We start from the raw sequence: 27903 nt of genomic DNA on the forward strand, positions 1-27903 counted from the left end.
TATGGTAGCCTATTGCTGTTTTCATTTAATAGTCTATTAATCGAATTCTGCTATGTGATATTATTTGTTTATAAATGTAGCTAACAAACACCCATGGGCTGTGAAAAACAATCTCTGGCACCGTCGGCTAACAACAGGACTTTTATTCTGACGCTTCTCTCTTTTGGCGCAGCTAATCTGACGTAGTATGTGCATGTGTACCAGCTCAGCCTCTGAGTGAAAGATACCAAACAGCTTTAGTGTTGGAGGTCAGAAGAAAGACGGTCGATACAAATACACGCTTCGGGAAAAGTCCTTCTCAGGATTATTTTGCTTTAAACGTGTTAGCATAGAATTATATAGGGATATGATATATTTAGACGAGAAAAGGAAAACAGTATGACATAGCGACAAGATCGTATTTTTGCTGGCTGATTTTGGCCCTCATTAACCTAACGCACAAATTTAATTTCGAGTGTGGCTTGGGAGTTATCGATATATCTGATCATTAATATTATTTCGTTTGGGGCAACTGTAATATGAAAAAAGAGGTGCCTGACACATTAGGTTTTGTCCCTCAAAAAGACATTGTTTACAACAAACTTCTGCCTTATGCGGACAAATTAGATGGAGAGTCAAACGAGATTCTCGCCAGAATCAAGGAGAACTTGGGACGGGCTGTGTATCTTAGGGAATTATGGCCAGGAGTATTGTTTTGGACAAGGAAACTTGCTACGTGAGTATTGTCTTACGCTTGAATTATGTTGCTTTTACCTAGGGTGTCTGGTTTTACTTTTGCCTACGACGTGCTTCGTTATTTGGGTTAGCTAACAGTTCGCTACCGTTAGCTATTGGTTGTGTCATTTCGGATGGCGACAAAGTGCAGATTGTGTGTTTAGCGGGATAATTCAGGCCAATTGTATAAATACTGCGCCCTGGTTAAAATAAGCAAGTCTAATTCCACGAGTGCTTAAGCTTACTCTATGGGTAAGCAAGCACTGTTATTTCTGTAAGCTACCAGGGTTCACTTCCTGAATGATGGCTGGCTAGGCAAGCTCGATTGCATTCACTGTATTGGTCGTCATGTTGACGAGTCCTATGCTTGAGATTTTGGTAAACAAAAAAACAGTTGTGGTTCTCAGGTTTAATGTAATAATGCATTTTAATGTGAGTATTTGTGAGGTGTTATGACAGGATGTGACATGCATTGATCCTTTCCATTGTCACTGTTGTAAATGTCCTAGACCTAGAGGAAGTCGAAGTAGATTTTAAAAGCTCAGTTGTTGTGGTCCCTTGTCAAAATTGAAGGGGTGTATTACTGAACGGGCCTACCGGGCCCAGGCCTAGGGGCCCAAGACCTCTGGGGGCCCTGAAGCTCAAGCATTAATGTGCTGTGTCACTGCCACTGATACACAAGAATGATGTTTGTCACCCTATCCTTCTAAGAAGTCAGTTGTTGTTTGAACCAAATATACCTAACACGATTTTTCTAAAGGGCAAAGCAAGACCTCAGGCACCTTTAATAGCCCAGGGTTGCACATGGTGTATGTGCCTGCTTTCTAGAAAATAGTTTTCTGGAAGTAAACAACCATCTACATGTGGTCCTCCCACAAAACATCTTGGGCAAGACTATAAACAACAGTGGCTATGACACAATCATTGACTAGCTCCAGTTATGACTGTTATCTGAGTCTGTAGTGGATGAGCTTGATGTCATATGGTTTGTAAATGGATTTCATCATATGTTGATGTGAAAGTGACACCAAAAACAAGTAAAAACGCTAGCCAGGGCCTTGTGGTGTCACAACTCTACCCCTGTGCCAGTGCATGGTTGCAATGTTTACCATGACTCGACACTTTGTGAGTGCATTATGACTTGCTCTCACTCAAGGGGCCCAACTTATGCCTGGCTGACATAGATGATGTCATCAGAGGCTTAAAGATGGCAATTCTGAACTTGAAGATTGGCCTAGTTTCTTGGTCCGGGGTGCAGCCTAATGGCAGTGTCAGTTTTGTTATTGAGTGACACTGTTCTGCTCAGTTCTCAGGGTTATCCTGAGGGTTTGTCTCCTTTTGTGGGATCTGTACCAATGCAAGGAAACCTCATCTGTAACTCAAGTGGAAATTATCCATTAGAATACTATGCTGTGCTTGCATACTCATTTAGCACTGACAATAGGCATTGTCTATAACCTCTTGATTTCAGTTTTAGGACTAGCTCATAAACACCTACCCTGATGATTACAGACACAATAATTGTTGCCTGTTCATCTAATGCAAAATGTCTTGAACATCCTTTGAACAACTTTTTCTTCATGTAAAATGCATCTCATAAGCATGCAGCACACAAGATCTCGAGTGGTATAATAAAGCTGCTATGTGAGCAGGGCCTATTTTTTTGTTTATATTGAGTTACATTAGTATTTCAAACAGTGTAAAAATGCAATTTAGAGGGACACTCTGGGAGTGCAGACCTCCCCCAAGGCCAATATCTAGCAATATTGAAGAAATAGGAAAAAAACCTGGGTCATTCCCTTGATGCGGATCCACTCCAAAAGTTATAAATAATATCTTCCTAGGCACATGTTCTCTCCACCCACTTCCATAATATTTGACCGCAGGATTGTACATTTAGTAAATTCATTTTTTGTACAATCCTGCAGACAGACAGACAAACAAACTGAATGGAAGTGCCCATGGTCCACGGAGGAAGTAATAATGCTTGCCTGTCACGTCCCACCTCACATAAGCTACTTGTGCCCTCTCACAGATACTTGCGGCTGTATGGCAGGAAGTTCAGCAAAGAGGACCATGTGCTGTTCATCAAGCTGCTGTACGAGCTGGTCACCATTCCCAGGCTGGAGATCAGCATGATGCAGGGTTTCGCCCGCCTCCTCATCAACTTGCTCAAGTAAGTTGGGCCTCTCTTTGTCTTCATGGCTCTCTGCCTTCCCTTCAGCCTAAAGGTTTGTCTCCAAACCCCATGCAAAACCTCAGTTTGGTTTGTGTCCTGTGTAACTACTAAGTAAGTAACTAGTAAGTATTCTAGGGGAATTTATGTAAAAAGTAAATGTTTTGTTTTTGTCACAGCCTTTTCATAGCACCAGTTGCAGACATGATGCTGTTTTGCTGTAGGGAGTGATCAAATGTTATTTTCTTATTTTTTTCTTCCACACCAGAAAGAAAGACCTGCTCTCAAGAGATGATTTGGAGTTGCCATGGAGACCTTTATACGAGCTTCATGAGAGGATTCTCTATTCCAAAACGGAACACCTGGGCCTTAACTGGTTTCCCAGGTATGCAGAAGAAAAAAATGTTTAATGAAGATAGCCAGTTTCAAAGAAAAAAATAAATATAACTTATACTCTATAATAGAGTGTAGCATTAATAATAAACAACAAAGTAAGTTGGTCCCTCAGGCCCTCTCACCTTTATTTGTTCCGTAAGTCACCAAACTGATTTGAGCTTTGCAGGAAGTAGGCTAGTGGAGTGTGTTTGATGTTGTTATGTGAAGATAAATCTTGGGAAGCAAGCCCTTTGTTCCAAACACTTTCCTCTGTAGTTTGATCAGTGCTGTCATACCCTGCTCCACCCCCTTTTCCAAGGCATTGGCATTGCAAACCCGTCATGGGTTTGGTGCAGTAGTTGCTATAGTGATCATTAGAATGCTGCTCTGTTGACAGAATTACACTGGTAGCCATTCGTCATACATAGATGACGGTGGAAACCCCTCTCTCTTCCTCTCCTGCTGTGTAGAGTGAGTGTCTTTCATTATGACACTTTGGAAACATTGTGTCACAACAAAGCGAGGGACATCAGCTCACATGGTGGGATACAAGCCATTAAAAGCGCCATGGCCCCTTTTGTTTGTTTGTTTGTTTACCAACCAGAGCATCTCAGAGAAAATGAGAAAAAGCTAAGTGTTGGAGTGAAATTGCAATTCAAGATGAGGGCTGTAATGATATTTAGGCCGTGCTGTCTTTTTTTTTATTATGTCCCCACAGTCAACAATCCAGTCTGATGAAAATATATTCTGTCAAGCTGAGCTGATGTTCTGAGTGTGCTTTTGTTTTTTCTGCTCTCCTCCCCCCTCTCTCTCCTCTCACATGTAGTTCTCTGCGGCCACGTTCTACCTCTAAACATATAATGGTTAAGCTTGCTCAGAGGTGGTAAGGATGAGACATCTTCTGTGCTACAGTTCATCGTCTCTCTCTGAGGCGATTGTTTGTCTGTCTTATTTTATTTTATTTTCCCCCCTTTCTCACTGCATGTGCGAATGGAATCAGCTCGTAATACTTGATACCCTCCACCACTACAACACACACAACAACAACAACAAAAACAACAGCAACAAAAAAAACAACAACAACAAGTAGGGTAACTTCGCTTCATAGATGCAGAGCAATATCACTGCCTGTCCAGCTTGGATTTGAAATATCACGCTGCCACTAACAGCTCTGGCCATTAGCATCTGGTTGGCATTGTGGCCAGCCTTCAATAATACCAGCATATGAGGAAAGTTCTTGCTTTTAGTAAGGCCCCAGACACTTGAACCTCACATGAGCCCCACCCCCCCCCCCCCCAGCACACACACACACACACACACACACACACACACACAAACACACACACACACACACAAAAAGTGGAAGAGTGTGTCGTCATTTGGAAAGCATATTTTCATCTCTTTCTAATATACTTCTTTCTCTTGATGAATGCTATCTATCTACCACTGTTTCATACCAGAGGTCACCCAGGGTTCGTGACACACTCACACACATGCACACACACACACACACACACACTGTGCACGGCCCCAGTGTGTGCCCAGGCCACTCTCAGTGTTGCTTTCCATGTTTCCATGGTATTTTTGCTGAGGTATTGATGTCATATGAATGCCCTCCACTACTGACTTGTATAATACCCTTTAAAAGGAAAGATGTAAGCAGATGTTAAGCTGATGAAGCCACACTTACAGGTGAATCAATTCTAACAACCACTTTTGCAGAGGAGATATAGCATATATTACTGCTTTGAATATTTCAGTGAGACCCTTACCATTGCACACTGGCCATTGACCACATTGCCTGGGATCACATCGCCTAGAGGACAGCCTGATTCACATACAGTAAACATCACCTGTCCCTGTATTTTAATACCACTCACCTTTGTCACTTTATGGTCTCGGGTTTCCCACAGCACAGGATCTGGCTGTGCATGTGTCCTAACGGCATCTGTGTGTGTGTGTGTCTGTGTGTGTGTGTGTGTGTGTGTGTGTGTGTGTGTGTGTGTGTGTGTTTGTGGTTGTATGTATAGTTTTAGTTCTCATCATGGGATTCCTATGTTACATCATTGCCAATATTTGGAACAGTTGCTGTTTTTTTTCCTGTTTTTGCTAGCTCTTGACTGTCTTCAAATACCGTCTTTCTGTGTGTGTTTTTCTTTTCTTTAGTTCTGTGGACGGATTACTGAAAGTCCTAGTGAAGAACTGCAGGCCGTAAGTACCACTTCTTGGTCTGATGATAACTCTGGGATCCCGTTAAGATTTTGCTGCAAAAGCACAAAATCACAATGTGTCTTTTGTTTCGTCTTTCTCATAGATAGGGCTGTATGTTTATGCAGCTCAAAGCATCTATTGACCCTTTGTCCTTTAGAGTTAATAACAACATAATTCTAGAATTATCCTGTCTGTTCATGAGTACCAAAGACTGTGCGTGTGGTTCTATACCATTGTGTTGTGGTGCATATGCAGTGGCATTCATATATTCTTTGGCCCTGTTTGGGTGCATACACAGGCTTCCAGCTATATTTATCTTTTCCACTGTTGGTCTCGGGATCCAGACCTCATTTTCCTCTCCAGGAGAATGAACTGGAAGCTGTAGTAGAAACACTGTAACTGCCAGACAGAATGGGTTTGAGTGCACGATGGCTTTCCTCCACTTGGTTTATTGCCTCTTAAATATACACTCCTCTGCTCCATGGAGCTGAGCTCAGTCCAAATGAGTTTATGCCTTTTGTAAGGCAACCAAAAGAAGAGAAGTTGTTGAGACGGTGAATTTTACATCTAGTGTTGGCTGCATTAGGAGATTGGAGCTTTATTTGAGGCATCAGAAACTGTTGTAATAGGTCAGATATAGTTTGATTGAGTTATTTAAAACAGCTATAGAGCCCCTGTGTCCTGAAATGTCACAGCCAAGTCTACATATCTAGGTCAAAGTGAGTGTGTAAGCCATTAGGCTACCATTACTACACTACTACATGCGTTATATCATGTAATGCAGAAACCGAAACAAAGCACTGCAAGTGTCACACACAATCACTATTTGTGTTTAAGCATCATAATGATTTAGGAATTGTGTTGTGGTGCTGGTATTTATAGATGTCTCGTCTATTTCAGCTTGTAGATGCAAATCAGCCTCCTACAGGTTCAGCCAGTGTTAAAAGGGAAGACACATGTATTTGTCTGTTATGACACAGTCAGAGGCACAGGATGCCATTTAGGGAAGACACTTGAATAGCTCTCAGTTTCTCCTAGCTGATAATCCTATTAAACTCTCGTCTAATTCGGGCGAGTGTGTGAGTTTCCTGTTAACCCAGGAGCAGTAGAGCTTTAAGGTCAGCGGTGCTCTGTGGTGGAGGCGGTAGGAGGTCCAGATCTAATGCATTGTAATTAATACTCTATGTTGTCTGTCTTTTTCAAATCTGCATTATTTTTGCATCAACTCATATTTCACATCCAAAATTCCTGAAGAGGCATTACAGATATGTATGGTTTCGTAGTTTAACCAGGCTTATCTAAGAGGATGGCGGTGTTGAGTTGATTGTTTTGTTCAATAATGTAATTGGTTAATCGGGTCACCAATTTGGCTGCACTGTTTGTTAAACAAATAGTGTGATTGATGAAGGGGAACAGTAGTAAATGGTTGAGTCTGTGGGCATCTGCAGGTGCTAAAAGCTGAAGTGGAGCTTATGTGGAATAAGGACCTCTTTAAGCCCTTTACAAAACCATTTAAACCTCTCATCTACTGCAGCATCCGCATGTGAGATGAAAATTCTTACCATCAACACATAGCTATTTGGCTACATTTCACAGCGACATTCAGTTAAGCACAAATGGAATATATATATATGTAGTTAGATAGATTAAATATATATAGGTGGTTAGATAGATTAAAGTTGATAAAAGAAACCCATGTAAGATGAAGTCAGAATGAGATGAATATTAGATTCTCTCTCTCTCTCTCTCTCTCCCTCCCTCTCTCCTCCATCGCAGGTACTTCCCTGAGTCGGCTACCAAGGAGATGCTAGATGAGTGGCGTCCGCTGCTGTGCCCGTTTGACGTCACCATGCAGCGCGCCATCAGCTACTTTGAGCTCTTCCTGCCCACCACACTGCCCCCTGAGCTCCACCAGAAAGGCTTCAAGTACTTAACGCACACACACACATACACACACACACACACACACACACACAAACACACACACACATACATCCTTACACACCTCCTCGCACATCTCCACCACTTTCTCCTAGGTCAGTACCACATCATTCATTAAAGTCCCTGCTCCCTAATAAATCCACCCACGCTCAACAGGGACCCATACCTCTCGCACACCATCACTCAAGGGCTCTCCAGCTGGCCTGGAGTTTCCTAAAATAAACCTGCATCGACGATTGCATTGATGTTGTTCTTGAAGCATGCCTGTTATTTCTGAGTCGAGGACAGGATGCCAGTGTTAATGACTCTTGTTTTCTCTTTTTTTTTTTCTGCAGGCTGTGGTTTGATGAGCTCATGGGTCTGTGGGTGTCCGTGCAAAACCTCCCAAGTTGGGAAGTGGTAGGTTTGAAACATTTCTCCAAATAACTACATAGCCCACTGCAGTGGGCAAAAGGGGACTTTATCAGACCATATGCCTTTTTCAATTGAAAGACACATTGAGTGATTTTCAAGCATTGTTTTGTTTTTGTGTTTTTGTTATTAGAGTCTTGTCAGCCTTTTTGCTCGACTAGCCACTGACAACATAGGCTACATAGACTGGGATCCTCATATACCTAAGGTGAGGTTGTTTTTATTCACATGGCCTCTTCCTTTCTCTCCCTCTCTTCCCCTCCCTGTTTATTTTCCCTCTGTGAGCTACCCGAGTGTTGCCAGTGTCGCAATATGCATTGATATTTGAACACTCCAAAGGGAGGTTTGTCAACAGTGTTCTCCTGTAACACACTGGCATGCTGACGCATGCAAAGGATTCCTCCCACGTTAATAAAACAGTTCTGCTTTCACTAATCATTTGACTTGTTAGTGTTTCCTATTAACATCATTCAGATTATTGGTTTGCTTGTATGTATTGTTAAGCCATCCCCAGATTTGTAATAGATGCACAATTGTTCACCTGAACTATTTCTTCCACTCACAGATCTTCACCAGGATCCTGCGAAGCTTGAACCTCCCTGTGGGCAGCAGTCAGATGCTGGTGTCCAGATATGTGACTAATGCTTATGACATCAGTCATGTGGTCATCTGGATCGCAGCTCTTCTGGTCAGCACTGTTTGTAACAAAATGTCCATAAAACATTTTAAAGAAAATAATACCCATGCTTAGTGCCATAATATACATTATAATTAGTATTAGTACAGTATATTTGTATATTAGTCTTATGATGTCAGACTGGTGACCGTGTTTGTCTGGGTCTGTGTGTCTGACAGGGAGGGCCCAGCAAACAGGCCCAAACTCAGCTGACCGGCCTCTTCAACAGCATCAGCTCCTTCCTCCACCCTTCCAACCATGGGCGCTGGCTGGTGAGTCACCTCTCCACTTAACCCAGACACCCCCCCCCCCCCCCCCCCCACAAATTCACACACACACACACACACACACACACATACCACCAGCACTTTCACCGCCAGGAGGTCGGAATGCATGAAGTGCAGTCTGACCTTTCATTTCTCACATGCACTGTCGCTGGCAAAGACACTTAACTAAGTCAGGGCAACTGGGTCAAACAGTCGCGAGTGAAGTATTGAAGTCATCTGACACTAAAACAGCCCCGGTCTTTTAGTCAGGCAAACCTAGGTTTGAGAGTATTCCCAATCAGTGTATTATCTCTTTAGGGTATCAGCCAATACACCTGGGGGAAATGAAATATTAAATGGCATAATGCATGAATGTAGGACTGTACTTCATGTTCCCTTCTGGTCCTGTGTGGTCCCATGATTTTCTGTAACCCCATGTCCCCGAAACTGTCTGTCTCTTGCTAGAGTGTTGAAAGATGGTTGGTATGCGGTGTGTGGTTACATTCTATGTCTGTGTCTCAAAAATATCCCCATGCCACACGTGATGGAGCCATGCCCCATTGCCAAAGGTTGCTCTTGTTTTTCAGTGGCACATGCCTATCATTTTCCAGAGACTTCCATTCATGAAAGGCTGGCTGGCACCATCGCCGATAGACAGGCAGAGGTTGAACTTTAGTGGATTTCGGTGGTGATTATCAGATTGTTTCACAAATGCAAGCCTTCTATTTAGATTTTGCCAGACTTGGGAAAGAGGATGAGGTTATCTAGAATGTGTTTGAATTGATGGACATTGATTTAATTGAATCAGGGGTAATTTCACTAGTGAGGGTATCGTGCTAAACCACTCTTGTCAGTGCCTCCATTACCCAAGTTATTGTCCTATTAATAGGACGTTGGCCTTTACAGAGTGGCATGCCGGCAGTAAAGCATACCTTATCCGCCTACGTGCCAACCTGGTACATAGATGACTGTTAAATGTCTCCATTGTGTGCCTGGCACAGTAACTAACACTTCCTGGCTGTCAGTTAGCTACTAGTTACAACCAGCTGGGACTGGCAGGCATTGTAAACAGCCCCCTCTGAATTGGAGGATGGAAGGTTTTGGGTACTTTAAGTCGAAGCCTGGACAGCTGAAAGTTTGTTGTATTATACAGTTTGCCGTCCCTTTTCCCTTGGGCTCATGGCTTATAGATCCATGGGCGTTGGTCACAGTGCAGATGCAGTAAATACTTATGTAAATAAACATAATTTTTGCTGGAAGCTTTTTTTACTACATGGTGCATAGCCTAGATGGCTAGTGTATTAAATACATCTTTGCCATCAAAACATATTCCAAAAGTAGCTGGTCAGAAACTACCCCTCAAAAAGTGGCTACTTATTGCATAAGGTAGCCTTATAAGATTATTAGTTTAATTGAATTCAACATTAATTAAAGTTACCACTCTATAGACAGTGGGTTCCTGTTGATGGGCTGTTTTCACTGCTTTTAAAGAGGAAAATATTTAATAAGGTCTTAATGTCACTCCTTCAGTCTGTGATGATGCTGTGTGTGTGTGTGTTAACCCCCCCACCCCCCGACACACCAGATGAAGTTGATGAAGCTGCTGCAGCGGTTGCCAGCATGTGTGGTCCGGCGTCTTCACCGCGAGCGCCACCGGAGCCCCACGTGGCTGTCGCCCGTGCCTGAGAGCCACCGGCTCAGCGAGCAGGACATCGACGACTTTGTGGAGAGCATGAAGCAGCCCGTGCTGCTGGCCATGTTCAGCAAGACGGGCAGTCTGGACGCCGCCCAGGCGCTGCAGAACCTCGCTCTCATGAGGCCCGAGCTCGTCATCCCGCCTGTACTAGAAAAGTGAGTCGAGAGAGAGGTGTGTGTGTGTGTGTGTGTGTGTGTGTGTGGTGTGAGGGAGAAAGTGAGTAAGTGTATGCATGAGTCTGTGTATAGATTCGTACCCAAACTAAGTCAAGTTTCCTGTGTGTGTTAGTGGGTGTATCTTCCTGTTGATGAGTCAGTGAATGAGTGTGTATATCTATTTTAAGGGCTGCCTTGTACTCCACTGGGAGATCTAGTCCACTGTTGCACAGTAGCAGTTCTTGCTGTAGCTGAACCGGCTAAGCATATTAAGGCCCCCTGGAGTTTCTGAACCTCAGAGACAATTGTGATTAATAAGCTCTGAAATTAATTACTTTACATGGATAAATATTAAGCAGTACCCAGTTATGTGGCTACAGGGAAAAAATACGACTTTTCCTAAGCATAGAGGAATTTCCATGGGTCTTTTGGGCTGCGGAATAGGAGCTTCTAGTTTTTAAACATAAAAAGTGAAAAAGCCCCTGATCCCTCCGCTGCCCTTTGCAGGACTTACCCGGCCATGGAGACGCTGATCGAGCCACACCAGCTGACGGCTACCCTCAGCTGCATGATCGGCGTGGCGCGCAGCCTGGTGTCCGGTGGTGGCCGCTTCCCTGAGGGGCCCACTCACATGCTTCCCCTGCTTATGAGGGCCCTGCCGGGCGTCGACCCCAACGACTTCAGCAAGTGCATGGTGGGTAATCGCCACCGCTTGCAACTCACTAGACTGTATAACTTATGATACATGCACACATGTGCACTGGCCAGATTCATCCCAAGAATAAATAAACTGCTGAACGTGTTGGCTTCATACTATGAAAAGAGGGGAAAGGGCTCTTATGAGTCGAACCGCGTAGGCGTATCCCTTAGAATAAAGGATTTTTAACTTGTACTTGATCGGTGTACCTCGGAATTCCTTAAGACTGGATGCCTCATGCATAGCCTACAGGACAGTCACATTTTGCCTTAGCCTACGGCTTCATACTATATTTTGATTTGACCAAGAGGTTAGATTCTGTTGAGTTGTTAAGGTTGCTATCCTCTGTCTGCAGATAACATTCCAGTTCATAGCCACATTTGCTACACTTGTGCCTTTGGTGGACTGCTCCTCTGCTGTACATGAACGAGATGACCTTACACAGGTGAAACAGCCTTACCTTACATAAAGGATGCTGATCCTATGGTTCTTTGCCTTCTGTTTCTGTCATCGGGTCTTACTATGTCCTCTTCCCCTTGCCTTGTCTCTTGGGTAGGTGGAGCGGGAGATGTGCTCAGCATCTGCTGAGTTTGAAGACTTCGTCCTGCAGTTCATGGACAGGTGCAGACAAGCTGAATTAAGCACTGATTCCATAGTAATGCATGCCCGTAATTATTAGCTGAGGTTTATACATTGATTTTGCAAAATATCTTCAGCTATGAAGTTAATACACAGGGGCAGATAATATGGTATTAATAGGGTTTTTTTTTTTTACTTGCTAACACACTGTCCAGTGGTTTATACACAATGCGGCTACAGTAATACACAGAAAATTACTGTTTACTAAAGTGAATACCCCTGTTAAACTAAGTGTGTGTGTGTGTGTGTGGTGTGTAGGTGTTTTGCCCTGATTGACAGCAGTTCTCCGGATCTCACGCGAGAGGAGATGGAGACTGAGAAGATGACTCATCTGGAGAGTCTGGTGGAGCTGGGCCTCTCCTCCACCTTCAGCACCGTCCTCACACAGTGCTCCATGGAGATCTTCCAGGTCTGACACTCACTCACTCACTCTCACACACACACACACACACACACACACACACAAACACACAAATACAAATCCACACTTACACAATACATCTCCCAGATTAATTTGGTTTCTCTGCTGAATTCATCTGTACCTAGAAGCAGTTGTTTTCCAGAAGGTGCAGTGGTCATGAAGCACTCTCAGACACAGTCATTTACTCGGCCCTGTTTTTTTGTAGGTGGCTCTAGAGAAGGTCTTCAACTTTGCCACGACCAACATCTTTGAGACTCACGTGTCGGGGAGGATGGTGTCCGACATGTGTAGAGCTGCTACCAAGGTGAGACGGAATAGTGGACACAGACAAACAAAAAAAAACACCTCTGTTTAAATATCTTGACTTTAATCTGCACCTGGTTGCATTAAGGAGTTTAAGTTTCCAGTCTGAAAGTGAATAGAATTGTAGTTTGCCATGTAAGTGATATTTCCGAATTGATGTCAGCTGAAATCTGAAAAGTGGTATATATGTAGTTAAGATGTAATATTAGGTTATGAATCTGTGCCTGTTGTGAGAACAGATCTCGTCTTACTGAGTGAATGGAGATTCCCAGCTGACCTCTCTTGTTCTCGCCCCTCCCTCCTCCCTGTAATTCCCCCCCAGTGTCACCCAGAGGAATCTCTCAAGCTCTTTGTGCCACACTGCTGTAATGCCATAACCCAGATCACAGCCAGTAAGTAGGCTTAACTACCACTGGGTATTGTGTGTGTGTGTGTGTGTGTGTGTGTGTGTGACACCAGACTGGGCCATGCTGGGCCTTCTGCGTGTGTGTGTCTGTGCTGTATGCTGGCATGAGAGAAATAAGTGTGTGTGTGCACACATGGAAAACAGGGAGACCTAGACAGAAGCAGATGCTCTAACATGCCCCCGTGTGTGTGTGTGTGTGTCCAGATGAGGAGGTGAAAAATGAGGAGGAGCTGGATAAAGAGCTGCTGTGGAACATTCAGCTCCTGTCTGAGGTGAGGAAGACCAGGCTGAGCCAAACCCCCCTCACCCTGTTCCCCACATATTCTCTTCTTGTAACACTCCTTCTTCCTCCACATTAATACATATTAAAGATGGAGTTTGTATTTCAGTTTTGCAAAAAGTTGTTGATAACAGCCAATCAAATTGTACCGCTCCGTTCCATGCTCGTGGAGCACTGTGTTAATTGACTGGAATTGTAAATGGAGGTGAATTGAGCTGACTGTGGTTCCCATGTACAGGGACTAGAATCATACACTACACTTAAGACTCGCCTAAACAGTCTCAGTTGGCTGATACATCCCCATAAACCGTGTGTGTGTGTGTGTGTGTGTGTGTGTGTGTGTGTGTGTGTGTGTGTGTGTGTGTGTGTGTGTGTGTGTGTGTGTGTGTGTGTGTGTGTGTGTGTGTGTGTGTGTGTGTGTGTGTGTGTGTGTGTGTGTGTGTGTGTGTGTGTGTGTGTAGGTGACTCGTATGGATGGGGACAAGCTGCTGCCCTACAGTGCCCAGCTGGTGCAGGCCCTGCAGCAGACGCTGCACCTCAAGTCCAAGCAGGGCTACGGCCTGGCCTGCAACCTGCTGTACCACTGCCTCCGCGCCAGCTCGCTCATCTACCCCAAGGAGTACTGCAGCATCCCCGGAGGCTTCTGCAAGCCGCTATCCGAGTACCTGCCCATCAAGGTGAGTGCTGACGGGCCCGAGGCAGCGAAAGGGTTTCGTCCAGAGCAGTGGTTAACGAATCTATTTTCCCTATCAACAAAAGGATTTCTCATGATTCCTTTACGGATTTTGCCACTGACGAGTTAACTGTATTTTTGGTGAACCTAATTTGGAGTTGAGCCCATTCTTCTGAATTATGCACACGTTGGAAGATGATGTTGGTGATGTTGTTTTGGTGGGACTGAAGTGTGTCTTAGTGACTTTACTCTTCATATAACAACTTCAGAGTATAGTCTCCTCAACCAAAGCAGCCTACTTAAACTCTACAGAGCTGGTACATTTGTCCTACATACACGGTGTGAACACTGATGGCTACACACTTGGATTACACAATCACACATATGATTGCTTGTAAAGGTGTCATGACGCCTTGAAATACCAACTGAAGACACCTGGTGGCACATTTGTCACTGTTGGCCTTCCGGAGGGCAGGTTGTGGCCTAGACAGCCTCTGTCTTTGTTAATACAGACAGTTACGAAACCAGCGTCTGTGTGTCTGTCCTCAGCTCACACCTCAAAGCACACACACACACACACACACACACACACACACACACACTAACCCTGGACAAGTTGACCTGGCCATGCCCCTTATCCTATTAGGTCTCTCTCCAGCAGGGAGGGAGACAGCAGGAGGAGAGGAGAGGGGAGGAGAAGGAGGATTTGATCCTCTGCATAGCTGTGAGGGAGATACTGTAAAGTGATACAGCACCAGCAAGCAGCAGCTTCTCAGAACTGGCCTTCAGTTGAGGCCATCTGAAATCACTCTGACGTTGTATTTCAGACTAGATAGAATGATTTAAGATTAAAGTGTGTGTAATATTAGACAGTATGCTCTCCTTCAATGCACACATCAACAGGGTTTCTCACTGTGCCTTTCTGCACCTACATTACAAGACTATGCCCAGGCCTCACTCAGCACAGTGCACAAGTCTTCGGCAATGTTTCTGCTACATCCCGCTTCGACTATTGCAACTCCATCTTCTCTGGCATCCCAAAATAAGCTACTCCACCAGCTCCAATGAATTAAAAACGCGCTCCAAATCCACAAGTCATATAACAACTGTGCTCATCCAACTTTGTTGGCTTCCTGTTGCATACGGAATCCAATTTAAAATCCTGCTGCTGCTCACATAGAAGTCCCTACATAATCATGCGGCCACTTACCTCGCTGACCTGCTGTAGAATTACACCCAAGACCGCTCACTGAGATCCTCCTCAGCAGGTCTACTCACAATACCAAACATGAACCAGAGCACCATGGGAGAAAGCGCATTCAGCCACACTGCTTACATCAAGCACTGTCTTTTAGCTAGCTTATTTACTGTGACATGGTTTTATTGTATTGGTTGTAAATATGTTATGTTTTATTAATTGTATTTGTATGCAAGTGACTTTGGGTGACATGAAAGGTGCTTTTTAAATAAAATAGTACATTCATTTCCTGTGTTTAGCCGCATTGTATATAAGCCACAGGACTGTGTTTTATGCAAGTAAAAAGAAACAAAGCCATATTAATACCATATTAACTGCCCCCGTGTATTAACCTTATTGCTGAAGAATTTTTGCAAAATCAATGTATTAAGCCGCGACTAATAGTTGGGAAATTACGGTATTATTATTATTATTATTATTATTATTATTTATCAAACAAAATTAAATGGTTGTACAATACAGTCTGCCAGACTTATGTATGGTTATGGTTATGGTTATGGTTATGGATTTAGCAGACGCCTTTGTCCAAAGCGACATATAAATACAAAACAACATAATAATATTTAAAAATGAACAGGGAACAGAATGTATGAAGAACTCTATACAATTTGTGTGAAAGATATGCTGTTATCACAATATAAAGTTAGTTGTTCCTAACTGTAGGTCATTACAATGTTTCTTACCCTCCTCAATTATCCAAAAAAGCCCGACTAATGTAATGTCTGGACTTTTAGGTCTTTTAGTAATTCTCACTTCTCAATTTTGCTGTGCAGGACTGGGGTCGTCCGGGTGACCTGTGGAACCTAGACATCAAGTGGCACGTGCCCAATGCGAAGGAGACGGCCTTTGTGTTCGAGGTGTTGGACCTTCTGCTGAAGCCTGAGCTCCAGCGCCTGGAGAGCTACGCCCAGGGAGAGCAGGACATGAACAGGTCAGCTGGACACAAGTTTCTCATATCCACAGGGGGCTAGCGCGAGGCTGGAAAGTACAGAATCATAAAATGCTGTTTTCCCAACCTGGAAAAGTATAGAAAGTAGTATGGAAATGCGGATGAACGTCTGGATGTTTTGCTCAAAAAAAGCTCATCATGTGAAAATAATACTGAAGCTCAAAATCCCAACAAAAAATACACACTTATTTTACCAAACTACCTAAAGTAACATCCTTAAAGAACACACAGGGTAATCAGTGTGGAAAAGGTCTGGAGGAAGTTTGGAATTGTTTGTTCAGAGGGCAAGCACCTTGCTTCTATGCTACCATCAGTAACATTCACCAGCTAAGACTTCTTGCCCAAATCTGTATGGGCAGTCAAGACATAATCAACATTTCTGGAGCCTGGAGGGGAGTTGAATGAAGCTTTGTCCTTTCAATGTTCAGTGACCGTGTGCACTTGCAAACAAATGCCGCCCACAAACGCTGATCTGTTTTTATATGAGTAAACACACTTAAAATTCTCCCTCTCCATATTCGCTCGACTATAAACAAGCAAACAGCAGAGGGTCGCAGAGAGAGCAAATCAGCACATGTGTTTTAGAGGTCTTGATGAGACAAAGTGCTATTTCACCCCCCAGTGGAACACATTACAGTGTACTCTCATAAAACCACTACACTCAAAAGCACTGGTAATGATGTGAGCAAAGGCTGCGCCCAATGTTCCTTTTTTTAATGAGGGGAAAAAGCCCATGTTTGCTCTGTTTCGCCCTCCTCCTATCGCCTGCGTGGTGAGTGACACTGTGCTGTCTGGCCTGTGGTCCTGTAATTGGATGATGGGGGAGTTCATGTTTGTGTTTGTCCTCCGCAGGGACGATGTCCTGCAGAGTCTGTCCATTGTGCAGCACTGTCTCCTCGGAGCCGGAGGCATCCTGCCCCCCTTGGTTGGAGAGCCGGTACCTGAGCTGTGAGTGTTCTACTCACGTTTTCCGGCTATAGCAGATATGTCTCTCTCTCTCTCTCTCTCTCTCTCTCTCTCTCTCTCTCTCTCTCAGTAATCAGGAATAAAATGTGATAAGTACTGCACGTAGAGAGATTAAGGTCGGTTTTGGAGGAAGTTGCATTTGCTAAACCATTCAGGAATAATCTAACAAATCCTGCTGCTGGTTTGTGCCTCTCATTATTCACATGGCCTGTTCTCTCTGTCCCTGCAGGGTTCACAGCATGGTGGATCTAGACGAAACCAGGTTGTACACAGGAGTGGTCTATGGTGTGTGTCTCTTCCAGGCTCCCCTTGTGTATCTTTCTTGCGCGCGTACACACACACACACACACACACACACACACACACACACACACACACACACACACACACACACACACACACACACACACACACACACACACACACACACACACACAGATACAGACACACACACACACACACACACACACACACACACACACACACACACACACAGATACAGATACAGACACTTTCAAATACATCTCTGACAAATTGGACATAGCCAGCAATACTGTAATCTCTGCATCTGTCTTCTCCTCATTACAGACATGTCCAGAGAGAACTACAGGGAGGTCATCTGCAGAGTCATGAAGCAGTTGCTGAGTGAGTTCTCATTCTCATGCGTCAAACACAAACACACTCACAGACACACACACACATATATATATATTACACAGTACACACACACACACACACACATACACACCACCTCATCAGAATGTCCCACCTGTTTGTGGTTTGTGGTTATATATTCTAGAGACTGTATGTTCTGACAGCTGCAGTGCGGTAGAAAGGCAGGCAGTCCAGAACTGGTTGAATTTGGTTTATAATGAAATGGTTTGTTGAAGAAGATGGTAAATGCAGCAACTTTGCAACCCTGCATTAATCTGTAGACATTTAGCAATTTCAAAATCTATTTCAGAGATAGCTAAACATAGCTCTTGAGCTTCTCCAGTGACAGTTCCCACGCATGTGACTTCAGGAAGAGATAGCACATGGGTTTGATATTTGACCTAGTTGACCTCAAAATCTCCCCTCTCCTCTTCCTGTTTTATTAGAGCACATCCTCGAGCACTCAGAAGATGACACCAAATCCCTGTTTGCCATCATCAAGGTGGGTCATCGGGGGAGCTTGTACAAGCTTTCACCTCCGCGCAAGCTTTCAACACAGTCTGCGGAGTCCATGAAGAGTGAAGCCTCAATAACGCTGTGGTTTCCTTGTGTTGTGTTGTACAGATCATCAGTGACCTGCTGCAGTTCAAAGGCACACACAAGCATGAGTTTGACTCGCGCTGGAAGAGCTTCACGCTGGTTAAGAAATCCATGGAGAATCGGGTAGGCAACCTTTGTGCTTGTATAACCATCTTCATGGATGCAACTAAATATAAGCTCATTGATGGTCTTAAAGGGCTTCAGGTGTATTTGCTCATTCCCTTTTCTCTTTTCACTGTCTCTCGTTTTCCTTGTCCTCTCTATCCATCTCTTTATTTACCTCTCATCACTCCATCTTTCTTCCTCATTCCTTCAGCTCCATGGCAGCAAGCAGCACATCCGTGCTCTGCTCATCGACAGGGTCATGCTGCAGCACGAGGTAAGAGCCGTGCTTTGTGTTGACTCGACTGACAGCAGTGCAAATGCACTGTTTACTTCACTTACTGTAGCTCAATGTTTTTTTCTTCGTGGACTACGTCTAGATGGCATAGGCCGGGACTATGCATGCAGACGCTGTATTGTGTTTAATGACACAAAAGTGGGGGGAGTGGTGTAAAATGTGTGTCATGTTTTTTATCAGTTGCGCAACCTGACAGTGGAGGGCTGTGAGTACAGGAGTGTACATCAGGACCTGCTCCGAGATCTCCTGAGGCTGTCTACCAGCACCTACAGCCAGGTGAGACACACGCACACACACACACACACACACACACACACACAGAGAGAGAGAGACACACAAACACATAGTCAAGTCAAGTCACGTTTATTTATAAGGCACTTTAAAAAACAACAACAGCTGACCAAAGTGCTGGACAGGCAAATTAGTACGACTTGGTAGACAACAAAAAAGACAACAACAAGTGAAGATAACAATATTTACAGGCAAACAAACAAATAAATACATAAGACAATCAGACTGTGTTAAACGCCAGGGCATAAAGATGGGTTTTTAGGTGAGATTTAAAAACACTCAAGGAGGGAGCCAGGAGTATATGTTGGGGCAGCTCGTTCCAGAGCTTTGGTGCAATCACCGCAAAAGCCCGGTCCCCTCTGCTCTTTAGCCTAGAACGAGGCACAACCAGCCGGAGTTGGTCAGCAGACCTAGAAGCCCTAGAGGATGTCTGCACCTTCAGTAGATCTGCCATGTACAGTGGGGCCAGATCATGTAAAGATTTAAAAACAAATAAAAGAACTTTAAAATGTATTCTAAAACGGACAGGGAGCCAGTGAAGGGATGCAAGCACTGGTGTAATATGCTCACACCTTCGTGTTTTGGTTAGAAGGCGGGCTGCAGCGTTCTGAACAAGTTGAAGGTGGGATAAAGAGGAACAGCTAATGCCCAGATACTGTATAGGGCGTTGCAGTAATCTAGGCGGGAAGAAATAAAAGCATGAATAGCCATCTCAAAGTTTTTGAGGGATAAGAAAGGCTTAACCTTGGATAAAAGCCTTAACTGGAAGAAGCTAGATCTTACTACTGTGTTTATCTGTTTCTCCATTTTAAAATTACAGTCTAACATTACACCTAGGTTTTTTACAGTATCTTTAGCAAATGGCTCAAGGGGGCCTAAGTCACCTTGTGTGTCACAAGCAGCACTAGACTATGACCTCAGTTTTATTTTCATTAAAATTTAAAAAATGTAAAGCCATCCAGGCTTTGATGACCTCTAGACAAGCTAATAAAAGTTTAAAAAAATTGGGGGTCGTTATGGTTCAGGGGCATGTAGATCTGTGTGTCATCCGCATAGCAGTGGAAGGAGATGTTATATTTTCTGAGGATGGATCCCAAGGGGAGCATGTATAATGAGAACAGTATAGGCCCCAGAATAGACCCTTGAGGAACACCACAAGGAAGAGGCGCAGAGGGGGATACAGATCCATCCAGGCAGACAGAGAAACTTCTGTCGGCTAGGTAGGATTTAAACCATTCAAGAGCAGTGCCTCTGATCCCAACACAGTGCTCTAGACGGGAGAGTAAAATATCATGATCAACAGTATCAAAAGCAGCGGTGAGATCAAGGAGGATCAGAATAGCAGAATCTCTAGAATCAGTGGCTAGCAGCAGATCATTAAAAACATACACACACACATGTTTACAAATGTATAAATACACACTCACACACACAATTCACCTCTCAGTCTGCTTTGGCTGACGCCCAAAGAGAGATAAGCTGTGTTTGCGTTGCAGCATATGCAACATTGCTAATCCTAATTACAAATGGCAACACATCCCTGCAGAGCATATCAGCTTTAGGCCTATCAGCATGCATCCAGTCAGACACCATGAAGACTGTATTACCAGAATATATACATATACATTCACACAACACATACATATACATATTTTCCATTCAGTTAATGCATTTGTCAATCATTGCTTTTAATATCCCTCTGATTTGAGTTTAAAGGGGGGTAGAAAGGTTTTTTGTTGCTTAAGTTATTCCTGAGAGTGGCATTCTGACGTGTTTTGGTTGTTTTGACCCCTGCATGGCAGGTTCGTAGTAAAGCCCAGACCGTGCTGTTCTCTGCACTGGGCACCTACAACTTCTGCTGCCGCGACCTCATCCCCAGAGTGCTGGAGTTCCTGGAGCCGAGCCGCACCGACGTCACTCAGCAGCAGTTTAAAGTATGATGCCACTCCAGACAGCCTTTTCACTCCCAACCGTGCTTATGTCTGACTGTGTTTGTGTATATTAGGATGGAAACACAAGAAGTACTCAACTGTATTGGGGGAAAGGAGGAGGTCATTTTTAGGATTTATTAAAAAAAAAAAAAAAACACTGACTCTGACACTAACATTAGTTTTGATAGCATATTTTTACTACCATATTTCTCTTAAGACTCAGTCAGGACAATGGAAAATCAGGATCCAGGCTTTTATTCTTTTCAATGAGGGGCCAGTGCCCCTCAAGGGAGAGATGCATGTTTGTGTCACCCCATCATGGGTTTTCACCAGTATTCTCTGACTACACAGAGGTGTATACTAACTTTATGGTAAAAACAAAGAGAAGGAGTGACCTACTAGTATGAAAATGCAAGGTAAAGGTGTGAGGGAAGGGGATGTGGCCTTTTGGTGCCATCAAGTCTGTTCAGCTTCTATTGTCTTTTAATTAAAACTACCCCCTTTCCTGGGAAGTTTCTCAGAGGCCTGACCCCTCACTGTGTCTACAAACATTAACATTTCACACCTGGTGATAAGCAAAAGGCCTCTAGACAGGCTTTCATTGAATTCTAATCATTCAAGGATAAAAAATGGATACACTGCATACAGACCAAAGACACACACAGGGAACACATGGGTACAAAAATCACAAATGACCATAAGAAGTACGCAGTATGTACATTTACAGAAATGAGTCTGATTCATAACACTTTCAGTTTATATTGAACATCAGTCCCTCCGACTTTACTTTTCTGTAGATTTCCACTCCACACTGACTCAACCTTGTGACTCAGTAAAATTCAGTGCAGTGACACATCATTCATTTCTATTTATGTTATATACTATATATATATATATATATAGATGTATTCTATTGCTGTTGCTGTGCCAAACCAAATTGGTGTTAAGCTCCCTTCTCCTCTCTTTGTCCATTTTCCCCCCTGCGCTCCAGGGTGCCATGTACTGTCTCCTGGGGAACCACATTGGCGTGTGCCTGGCCAACCTGCAGTACTGGGACTGCATCGGCCTCACCTGGCCGGCCATCGTGCGCTCCGGCCGCAGCACGGCCATGTCGCTGGAGAAGCCCTCCATCGTGCGCCTCTTCGACGACATCGCCGACAAGATCCACCGCCAGTACGAGACCATCGGCATTGACTTCTCTGTAAGGCCTTAAAAATGAGAGCTTAACAGTAGCGTCAGTGGTCAGAGTGGCATAAGGTCTCAGTGGATCTTAATGAGCAGACTAAGCTCCAGGTCACATGTATTTCTCAGAGGTTTTAATCTGCAGTACGCTGACGTGAAACAACAAACCTCACCTCTGACACCTGTAGTATAGTGTACTATAGAGCATTTGATTGGAGGTAGTTGCTAGTAGTGTTTATTGAACTAGACTATGTTCTTGCCATTCTATCTGAATTGGTTTTGTTTTCGTTGTATTATTGGACAAGGCAAGGCAGTTCTGTTTGTATAAGTGTATTTTATACACACATCAACTCAATGTGCTTTACATCATCCATAAGTAAAAGCATAAAGGACAAATATAACAAAATATGAATTGATAATAAAATCAAGAATCAGTGGTAGTGGTAGCCGCCTGACAATCGGTCAGCCTGGGTTTGAAACCTGGACCTGCGGTTGCGAGTCCATGTTCCATTGGACAAAAATAAAAGCCTCTGCTAACTACCAGTCACTTGACTTGAGTTAAAGTATCCAAACTGTGGACACTTTTTGCAGATCCCGGAGAGCTGCTGTAGCTTGGCGCTGCAGATCCTGACCTCTGCAAGCCCAACGACGGGCCGAGCCATCCCCTCAGAGGAGAAAGTGCAGCAGGGGATCCTCCTTCAGGAGGAGAAGAACAGGGACTCCCTCCAGTGAGTACCTTTTCACACACACACACACACACTCTGGACTTTGGGCACTGTCTATGAGTAGTGTTCTCTGCTCAGGGCAGTACTTGTCTGTGAGATTGCTTTGCATCCTTGAGGAAGAAAGGCAACTACATGAAACTGCCACTATATGTGTGCTGTTGTTCTTGTGCGATGTTGCTAAACACAAGCTAACAGTGGTTAAAATGTAGTTGACCTTTATGTAAAGCTAAAAAATCAGCTTATAGATCATACGTGGGGTGATTTTTGTTTCTTGTGAACGTCATCATAATGCACGTCACCCTTCATATGTTTCAAACACTGATATTGTCTTACCCTACACAGGAAATACCAGCAGTTGGTCCATGATCTTCTGGACTGTGCGACCGACAGAAACCTGTAAGTGGATCTTTTTTAGCTTGTATTGTGTTTCCGTGTGTGTGTGTGTGTGTGTGTATGACGAGAGGACCCAGCTGACCCAGTCTGTGTCCCTAGGCCCTGGAAGTTTGAGCACATCTCTATTGGATTCATGTCGCTGATGCTGAGGGACGACCACCCTCTCCCTGCCCCCGGCGTCCTCTTCTTCGTCAAGAGCCTCAACCACGACTCGCTTCTCGTGCGCAAGGTGTGCACTATCTCCTCTTCAAACAACTAACGCACACATCCTGTGTGAAATATCTGCATTGCCATTGCCTGTATGTTTGTGTACATATGTTTTATGTATTAGCTAATCTGCATCTTTTCCTCCTCCTAAGGTGGCCATCTCGGCAGTGGCTGGTATTATGAAGCAGCTGAAGAAGCCTCATAAGAAAGTGCCCGTCAGTGCCCACGAGCTCTGTGAGTTTCTGCCCAGCCACATCTCCGCTGTGCTCTGGACACACTTGCCCAGGGACACTATGCTGATGCAAAAATGAAATTGTTGCAGACTTGAGAATGCATGCTATAGTAACCTCAAGCATGTGCACTCACTCATTGTCACTGAAATGGGTTTATTCCATAAATGGCTCTGCAACAATATTTTTCCCCGTTCTCACATCTGTGTGTGTGTGTGTGTGTGTGTGTGTGTGTGTGTGTGTTTATCAGGTGATGTGCCTGTGTCCGATGAGATCATCGCCGGTGACCGGCCGGACAACCAGTGGCTCATGTATGACAGCAGCCGTTTGCCGCGCTCCCAGCAGGACTGGGACGAGTGCTGCTTTGTGGAGAAGACCCACTGGGGTTACTACAGCTGGCCAAAGGAAGGACCCCCCCCCCCCCCCCCATTATCAGCATCATAGTTGGCCCCACAAGACTTCCTTTTTAACATTCCATATGTTATCTTAATGCAGAGGAAGTAGATTGGGACCCAAATAGAATGTTCAATCATTGTTTTTGTTTTTATTGTTGAAAGGGTCTATAACATTCATGCATCTTATCCCACTTCCTCCCAGTTTCTCTCCCAACTCTGCTCCTCAGACTCTGGTACTGCGTATTATCCATATTCATATCCACATTCATATCAAAGAGCAGAAACTGATGGAAATGCGCTGTAGAATATGCTGCCATTTCTTCTCATGTTTTATTCAGAAACTGATGGAAATGCGCTGTAGAATATGCTGCCATTTCTTCTCATGTTTTACTCAAACTGATGGAAATGCGCTGTAGAATATGCTGCCATTTCTTCTCATGTTTTACTCCATCCTCCATCCTCACTTGCCTGTGAGACGACACTTCAGAGTACATCAGGGGTCTAACGAGAGTTTCTCTATTCTCCTGCGCTCACAGGAAGCTCATGATGTACGCACCTGCAGAGGAGCAGCCCAAACAAAGCCTTAACAGGGAGGAGATGAATGAGGTACTGCTGAATGCTGCACTGACATACCCCAACACACAGATGTGCACTCACCCATACTCCAACACACAGATGTGCACTCACTCCTACTCCAACACACAGATGTGCACTCACTCATACCCAAACACACAGATGTGCACTCACTCATACTCAAACACACAGATGTGCACTTATTCCTTCTCCAACACACAGATGTGCACTCACTCATACCCAAACACACAGATGTGCACTCACTCATACTCAAACACACAGATGTGCGCTCACTCCTACTCCAACACACAGATGTGCACTCACTCGTTCTCCAACACACAGATGTGCACTCACTCATACTCCAACACACAGATGTGCACTCACTCCTACTCCAACACACAGATGTGCACTCACTCCTACTCAAACACATGATGTGCACTAGTGAGACTAGTGACCGGAGATGCGGTGTTGAGTTCTGTTTGTTTGTGTCTCGTTGTGCCACTACAGAGGGAACAGATCATCTATGACCATTTCACTGACCCCGCGTTCATCAACCAGCTCATTCAGTTCCTGTCTCTGGAGGACCGCAAGGGCAAAGACAAGTTTAGCCCTCGCCGCTTCTGCCTCTTCAAGGTGAAGATCATCACGTAGCACCTCCACACACACACACACACACACACACACACTCTACATACACACACACACAATAGTTCTTTGGAGGCCGTTTTTGACAGGCGCGTGTGTGTGTGTGTGTGTGTGTGTGTGTGTGTGTGTGTGTGTGTGTGTGTGTGTGTGAATGTATTTCTCTCAGGGACTCTTCCGGAACTTCGGCGATGTCTTCCTGCCGGTGCTGGGGCCGCACATGGAGCGGCTGGTGGCCGACACCCATGAGAGCCCGCAGCGCTGCGTGGCGGAGATCATCTCTGGCCTCATCAGAGGCAGCAAACACTGGAGCTACAGCCAGGTACACAGGCACACACATGAGCCAACACACACTGATATAGATTGCATGCAAACACACACACCGATACATTATGTGCATAATATGCATACATGCCTACAGCCACGGTAGTCCCTGTTTAGGCAACACGCTATTACGGTAGTGAGTTCATGTCATTTATGTCAAAATTTCTTGGTAAAATATTACTCAGTCAGTTAAGTCTGCTGACTTCAGATGTGTTTGCCATTACAGGTGGAGAAACTGTGGGCTTTGCTGTGCCCAATGCTGCGCAAAGCTTTATCCAACATCACTGTGGAAACCTATGGAGACTGGGGCACCTGCATCGCCACGGCCTGTGTATGTGTGCCCAAGACGATAAACCTGGCTTAGCCATCACGCTGTTGTTCTGCTGTGTAAGCAGAGTTAAGAGGTGTGACATTCTTCTTGTTGCTCTTGTTTGCAGGAGAGCCGAGACCCTCGTAAGCTCCACTGGCTGTTTGAGATGCTGATGGAGTCTCCAGTGAATGGAGAGGGAGGCTCCTTTGTGGACGCCTGGTGAGTCCACATTACCGCCTCCTCAAGCTAGTTTCACCTCAGAACTCAGACAATTATTCGACTAATCAAGAAAACAATTGAGAGATTAATCAACAATGACTTAATAACAATAATGATAGTTGCAGTCATATTTATACAGTAGTGGACATTGTATTACTTACTATCCAGTAGCAGAATAAATTAATTGCCAGCAAAATATCATATCAAGTTTTAAATAGCAAAATATCCAAATGTCCAAATGTCCGAACATTCACCTAACAGTCCTGTCCTCCTGTGTTTCCTTTCCTCTGGTCTGTCCAGCCGTCTGTACGTGCTGCAGGGAGGTCTGGCCCAGCAGGAGTGGCGAGTCCCGGAGCTCCTACACCGCCTGCTGCAGTACCTGGAGCCCAAACTCACGCAGGTCTACAAGAATGTCAGGGAGAGGATAGGCAGGTAAGACCAGCAAGCAGAGCTGTGAGCCCAAAGTAACACTGGACACCGTTAAACAAGAGCAGGGATGTTTTATACGTACACGCAGGCACACAGGCATAGATGCAATTCAAAATGGCTTATATGAATGACAATGCAGAAAGGTGGATGGTGGTGGAAGGAGGTGATGGATAATGCTGGTGGATAATGCAGTTGTGATTCTTAAATACCCTTTAACTGCCTTCTTAAATAACCCTTTAGACCAGCCTCATCACTCGGGGTCTTTTGACTAAAGTCTCTCTTCTCTCTCTCTTCTCTCTCTCTCTCTCTGTCTCTCTCTCTCTCTCTCTCTCTCTCTCTCTCTCTCTCTCTCTCTCCATATGTGGTTGTTCACCTGCTAGCGTGCTCACCTACATCTTCATGATCGATGTGAACCTGCCGCGCATTCACCAGACGGCGTCCCCGCGCACCTCAGAGTTCACCGAGCGCATCCTGGCTCGCCTGCGGCCGCTGATGGAGGGCGATGAGGAGATCCAGAACCATGTGATCGAGGGCGGCAGTGAGGGTGAGCAGGATGAGCGGACGCAGGCCATCAAACTCCTTAAGACCGGTAAGGCTCAGGTGTAGCATGACTATATGTACGGAATTCAGGACTCTCTCTCTCTCTCTCTCTCTCATTCATATATATATGTAAGGGATAATGGACAACACTGTGGTCTGTTCACAGAAGTTAATGCACGGTCGAGGTTGTAAAACGGCCCCGACGCGAAGTGGAGGGCCGTTTAAACCTCGTAAGTGCATTAATTTCTGTGAACAGACCACCGTGGAGTCCATTATCCCGCTTATTCTTCTGTTGCCACTTGCGTTGTGTTCATTTCCTGTTACAATTTAAACGTTTTAATCGCTAAAACTGTCTTGTTTGTAGAACTAATTTCTTCCGACACATATCAACTAATTTCTCAACTCACAGGACAAACTGCCGTTACTAGTTCTAAATGGATGGTTGCTACGGCCAAAGGCCAGTCGTTAGTTCTATCTCTCCCGTTGTCAAGCGGGCGTATCCCAAGATTCTGATGAACTTTAGCTTTGAAACATCGCTATTTTACTTAGCCTGCTGTCATCCATCTAGCTAAAAGACACCTCCGTCATATGCTACAATGTTGCCATGTTCTGAACGTCTGCATTTTACAGCTCGGATGCAACGTG

At 44.6% G+C, this 27903-nt stretch overlaps 1 protein-coding gene across 1 annotated transcript in view; it reads left to right on the forward strand.

The window, feature by feature from the left end:
* The first annotated feature begins 227 nt into the window (after positions 1-227).
* The window catches only part of psme4a (proteasome activator subunit 4a), a 34145-nt gene continuing 6469 nt past the window's right edge, over positions 228-27903 (forward strand). The window contains exons 1-41 of the mRNA XM_076285790.1: positions 228-715; positions 2750-2890; positions 3159-3275; positions 4092-4148; positions 5432-5476; positions 7253-7402; positions 7753-7816; positions 7962-8036; positions 8394-8516; positions 8684-8776; positions 10356-10621; positions 11129-11315; positions 11674-11763; positions 11875-11939; positions 12216-12366; positions 12584-12682; positions 13004-13073; positions 13292-13359; positions 13829-14044; positions 16072-16229; positions 17100-17195; positions 17443-17498; positions 17802-17858; positions 18314-18369; positions 18492-18590; positions 18784-18846; positions 19048-19143; positions 20961-21092; positions 22081-22290; positions 22863-22999; positions 23339-23392; positions 23489-23618; positions 23749-23830; positions 24077-24227; positions 24755-24827; positions 25302-25427; positions 25606-25758; positions 25987-26091; positions 26198-26289; positions 26590-26721; positions 27099-27307. Coding sequence (XP_076141905.1) covers positions 519-715; positions 2750-2890; positions 3159-3275; positions 4092-4148; positions 5432-5476; positions 7253-7402; positions 7753-7816; positions 7962-8036; positions 8394-8516; positions 8684-8776; positions 10356-10621; positions 11129-11315; positions 11674-11763; positions 11875-11939; positions 12216-12366; positions 12584-12682; positions 13004-13073; positions 13292-13359; positions 13829-14044; positions 16072-16229; positions 17100-17195; positions 17443-17498; positions 17802-17858; positions 18314-18369; positions 18492-18590; positions 18784-18846; positions 19048-19143; positions 20961-21092; positions 22081-22290; positions 22863-22999; positions 23339-23392; positions 23489-23618; positions 23749-23830; positions 24077-24227; positions 24755-24827; positions 25302-25427; positions 25606-25758; positions 25987-26091; positions 26198-26289; positions 26590-26721; positions 27099-27307 — 4741 coding nt within the window. The 5' untranslated portion in view covers positions 228-518. The remainder of the gene's footprint in view (positions 716-2749; positions 2891-3158; positions 3276-4091; positions 4149-5431; positions 5477-7252; positions 7403-7752; positions 7817-7961; positions 8037-8393; positions 8517-8683; positions 8777-10355; positions 10622-11128; positions 11316-11673; positions 11764-11874; positions 11940-12215; positions 12367-12583; positions 12683-13003; positions 13074-13291; positions 13360-13828; positions 14045-16071; positions 16230-17099; positions 17196-17442; positions 17499-17801; positions 17859-18313; positions 18370-18491; positions 18591-18783; positions 18847-19047; positions 19144-20960; positions 21093-22080; positions 22291-22862; positions 23000-23338; positions 23393-23488; positions 23619-23748; positions 23831-24076; positions 24228-24754; positions 24828-25301; positions 25428-25605; positions 25759-25986; positions 26092-26197; positions 26290-26589; positions 26722-27098; positions 27308-27903) is intronic.

The sequence above is a fragment of the Alosa pseudoharengus genome, unplaced genomic scaffold (assembly GCF_046254945.1).
Source record: "Alosa pseudoharengus isolate Yale_2024_CS ecotype anadromous, Long Island Sound unplaced genomic scaffold, YU_APseudo_1.1 YU_APseudo_1.1_scf_15, whole genome shotgun sequence".
Lineage (NCBI taxonomy): Eukaryota > Metazoa > Chordata > Actinopteri > Clupeiformes > Clupeidae > Alosa > Alosa pseudoharengus.